At 43.5% G+C, this 4,910-nt stretch overlaps 1 protein-coding gene across 1 annotated transcript; it reads right to left on the bottom strand.

The window, feature by feature from the left end:
* Positions 1–2,966: 2,966 nt before the first annotated feature.
* Positions 2,967–4,655, bottom strand: LOC145503384 (uncharacterized). The gene has a single exon (XM_081482842.1). The coding sequence runs from the start codon at positions 4,653–4,655 to the stop codon at positions 2,967–2,969; it is 1,689 nt and encodes a 562-aa protein (XP_081338968.1).
* Positions 4,656–4,910: the final 255 nt, after the last annotated feature.

Raw genomic sequence — 4,910 nt, 5'->3', positions numbered from 1 at the left:
TACTTCACTTTAAGACTGAAACAGTAGCCGAGACCACGTTTCGCGCATCGTGATTTTGATCAATTTCGGCTCGATTTCCCGGAACTTGCGAAATATTTTCCAGTCCCGGGGACTCTAAACTAACTCGTGCTGGTCTTGGTTTGCAGTGAAACGGAAACAGAAAAAGCTTTTGAACCCATACTTTCGAGCTTCTGGAGCGAAATAGAAGCCCACTTCACTTGAAGACTGAAAGAGTAGCCGAGACCGCCTTACGTGAATCGTGATTTTGAGCAACTTCGGCTCGATTTGCCGGAACTAAGGGGATATATTCCAGTTCTGAGGACTCTAAACTAATTCCTGATGGCCTTGGTTTGCAGTAAAATGGACCCAGCAAAACTTTTTGAACGCTCACTTTCGAGCTTCTGGGCCAAGATATAGCCCCCCATTACTTTAACACTGAAAGAGTAGCCGAGACCGCCTTACGCGCATCGTGATTTTGACAAACTTCGGGTTGATTTCCCGGAACTTGGGGGATATTTTCCAGTCCCGGGGACTCTCAACTAACTCCTGCTTGTCTTGGTTTGCAGTGAAATAGACACAGCGAAAGTTTTTGAAGGCTCACTCTCGAGCTTCTGGGCCGAAATAGAGCCCCATTTTACTTTAAGACTGAAAGAGTAGGCGAGACCGTCTTGAGCGAATCGTGATTTTGACCAATTTCGCGTTTATTTCCCGAAACTTGGGGGATATATTCCAGTCAAAGGGACTCTAAAGTAACTCCTGATGGCCTTGGTTTTCAGTGAAATGGACAGAGCACAACTTTGGAGCTTCTGGGCAGAAATATAGCCCCACTTTACTTTAAGACTGAAAGAGTAGATGAGAGCGCCTTACGCGCATCGTAATTTTGACGAACTTCGAATGAGTTTCCCGGAACTTGGGGGATATTTATTAGTCCCTTGGACGCTAAACTAAGTCCTGATGGCCTTGTTTTGAAGTAAAATGGACACAACAAAACTGTTTTGAACGCTCAGTTTCTAGCTTGTGGGCCGAAATATAGCCACACTTCACTTTAGGACTGACACAGTAGGCGAGACCACGTTATGCGCATCATGAATTTGATCAACTTCGGCTCGATTTCCCGGGACTTGGGGGATATTCTTCAGTCCCGGGGACTCTAAACTAACTTCTGATGGCCTTGGTTTGCACTGAAAGTGACAGAGCAAAACTTTTTAAACACTCACTTTGGAGGTTCTGGGCCGAAATATTGCCCCACTTCACTTTAAGACTGAAAGAGTAGCCGAGACCACCTTACGCACATCGTGATTTTGACCAACTTCGGCTGGATTTACCGGAACTTGGGGGATATTTTCCAGTCCCGAGGACTCTTAAGTAACCCCAGATGGCCTTGGTTTGCATTGAAATGGATACAGCAAAACTTTTTGAACTTTCACTTTTGAGCTTCTGGGCCGAAATATAGCCCCACTTCACTTTAAGACTGAAAGAGTAGCCGAGACCGTCTTAGCCGCATCGTGATTTTGACCAACGTCTTCTCGATTTTCCAGAACTTGGGAAATACATTCCACTCCCGGGGACTCTAAACTAACTCCTGATAGCCTTGGTTTGCAGTGAAATAGACACAGTAATTTTTTTTGAGCTGTGAGCTTGTGGGCCGAAATAGAGCCCCACTTCACTTTAAGACTGAAGGAGTAGCCGACACCGCCTTAAGCGCACCGTGATTTTGACCAACTTCGGCTCGATTTGCCGGAACTTGGGGGATATTTTCCAGTCCCGGGGACTCTAAAGTAACTCCTGATTGTCTTGGTTTTCAGTGAAATGGACACAGCGAAACTTTTTGAACGCTCACTTTCGAGCTTCTGGACAGAAATATAGCCCTACTTTACTTTAAGACTGAAAGAGTAGCCGAAACCGCCTTACGTATATCGTAATTTTGACGAACTTCCAATGGATTTCCCGGAACTTGGGGGATATTTTCCAGTCCCTTGGACGCTAAACTAAGTCCTGATGGCCTTGTTTTGAAGTGAAATGGACACAGCAAAACCTTTTGAACGCTCACTTTCTAGCTTTTTGGCCGAAATATAGGCACACTTGACTTTAAGACTGAAACAGTAGCCGAGACCACGTTACGCGCATCATGAATTTGATCAACTTCGGCTCCAATTCCCTGGATTTGGGGGATATTTTCCAGTCCCGGGGACTCTAAACTAACTCCTGATGGCCTTGGTTTGCATTGAAATGGACACAGCACAATTTTTTGAGCGCACACTTTCGAGATTCTGGGCCAAAATATAGCCCCACTTCACTTAAGACTGAAAGAGTAGCCGAGACGGCCTTGCTCGCATCGTGAGTTTGACAAACTTCGGGTCGATATTCCGGAACTTGGGGGATATTTTCCAGTCCCAGGAACTCTAAACTAACTCCTGATGGCCTTGGTTTGCAGTGAAATGGACACAGCAAAACTTTTTGAACGCTCACCTTCGAGCTTCCTGGCCGAAATAAAGCCCCACTTTACTTTAAGACTTAAAGAGTAACCGAGACCACCTTACGCGCATTGTGATTTTGACAACTTTGGGTGGATCTCCCGGAACTTGGGGAACATTTTTCAGTCCCTTGGACGCTAAACTAAGTCCTGATGGCCTTTTTTTTAAACAATTTTTTTAATTTTTTTAAAAAATTTTTTTAAAATAATACTAGTGAGCAGCACTTCAGCAACAGATCTTGTCAACTTGCTTTATTTTCTCCGACCGGTTTCGTCTGATCATACAGACTTCATCAGGGAGTTTGAACAAGATACATAAAGGAACTTATTTTATACCTATTCTTTAGAGTACAAATCACGTTCCGACTAGGGTGTGAACAGCAAAAAACACCTACAAAATTGCGTGCAGGATATGACTAAAATCCTGCGAATGTGCAATGTATAATTTTGGGGCTCACGGATTTAACGTTAAATCCGTGAGCCCCAAAAACGTTTACTTACATAGATGTGCTAACGTATTGGTAGATTTATAACTAACAATAGAACTAAGGTTCGGTAAATGCTTAAGAATAACTTTTTTGATTCCAACATGACTGCAGTTAAACGTGGATTTGAACACCACTGTCCTATGTCTAGATAACCGACCAGGCTTAGAGAACCATTTACTCCTGTTACTATAGTTTATCTCCCTGAAAACGGGTAGTAAAAAGCTAGCTGGATAACCCCGAAGGCGTAAGCGCTTCCAGAATAGTTGACGTGTGTCATCGAATGAGCGAAAAGTCGAGCTATTTCTGGCGTAACGCATGAGCTCGCCTTTGATAAAAGCTTTCTTGTTGCTAGCGGGGTGAAATGACTCATATGGTATATACAGATACTTGTTAAGCGGTTTCTGAAAAGTAGAGTATTGCAGTTTCTTTATGACAGAATCTTTGAAAAGTAGCAAGTCTAGAAAGGAAATCTTAGAATCGCTAATTTCGTAAGTTATCTTAATGCGTTCATCCTTAGTATTAATGGCACTGAGAAATTCAAGGAGGGTCTCCCGAGGGCCTTCCCAGATGACAAAAATATCATCGATAAAACGCGTGTAGAGGGTTAAATTTCGAGAATACAATTCAATAATATCCCTCTCGTGATAATACATAAAAGCGTTTGCGGCTGTAACCGCGAAGGGAGTACCCATGGCGATACCAAACGTTTGATGGTATATATTGCTACTAAATTCAGGTTTAAGGAAATTATTTTCAAAGATTACACGAGTTAACTGAACCAAGAGAGGTGTTTGCGCTACCTTGCCCTCTCTAAGCAAGAGGTCAAGAGCAATAATTGCTTTCTTTGTGTCAATGTTTGGATAGAGTGATGACACATCCGCCGTAACAAGAAGGCAATTTGCGGGTAGCTCAACTTTCTCTAAACATTGGATCAGTTCACCCGAGTCACGCAAAACCGTAGGCATAGTGATGTTTGGTTTGACTAATTCGTCAACAAAAATACTAATGGGCCTAGTGATATAAGAGTGAGAAGCCGCGATAGGCCTCCCAGCTATAGGTGACTTATGAATCTTAGGAATAATATAAAATTTAGCAGGATCGATACTCCTAGGACTGTCGTCTAGGCTACGGAGGAACTTGAGAGAGTTGGGTGGTAAAAATCTAGAGTAACTATTTACAAGTTTATCTCTGGTCTCAATTACCTTTTGACGTCTAAATGTCCAGTCATCTTTTGTGACTTTAGCATACGATTTAGTGTCATTGAGGTGTTTAAGAGTCTCTTTTTCTACCCAGTCTGTGGATACGAGAGCAGGTCCGAGGTTTTTGTCTGTGGCTAAGACGCGAACCGTGGGGTTTTCCTTGAGCTCGCGTAATCCTCTCCGTTCGCCAAACGTCAGATTGTTTGTCCAACGCGGCGGGGTCTGGTTAAACGTCTCCAGTAACTCTAGACGGATTTTATACAGGTTTTCTTCGAGGTCAGGATCTTCCCGAGGCGGATTCCATCCTGTTTTAACGTACAGTTTAGGATTGAAGTCCGGGTCATCAGGTTGATCAGCAAATTTGTAATGCAGACGGACGCTACGGCAGAAATCCTGTATTTGATTGTCAAAAACACAAATGGCAGGCGGTCTAAGCGTAGGTCTAAATTTAAGACCTAAGCCAAGAGTTCGTGACTGCTCTGGGGTGAGTGACATTTGAAAGATTGTGAAATTCCAAATTCCGTGGTAAAAGGTCCAAAATCGGTTTTTTTGCCATTTTGTCAAGCCATTTAGAGTAACTGTCTCTCGCATCTATTTTACGACGCCGTTTCCGCGGCCTTTCCCGTTTTTTGATTTCTGGCGACGAGAAACAGAGGGAGAGCGGCTATCAGAAAACCTGACATTGGGTTTTTTGGGCTGTCTCCGCTGTTTAGATCGACTTCGTCTCCCTTGTGCACTTTTGGCTGCGGG

Source organism: Orbicella franksi, chromosome 11, assembly GCF_964199315.1.
Source record: "Orbicella franksi chromosome 11, jaOrbFran1.1, whole genome shotgun sequence".
In the NCBI taxonomy this organism is placed as follows: domain Eukaryota; kingdom Metazoa; phylum Cnidaria; class Anthozoa; order Scleractinia; family Merulinidae; genus Orbicella; species Orbicella franksi.
This window is presented reverse-complemented; position numbering and strand designations above follow the sequence as displayed.

Coding starts and splice junctions, on each gene's coding strand:
- LOC145503384 (XM_081482842.1), bottom strand. CDS start 4,655: ATGTCACTCACCCCAGAGCAGTCACGAACTCTTGGCTTAGGTCTTAAA.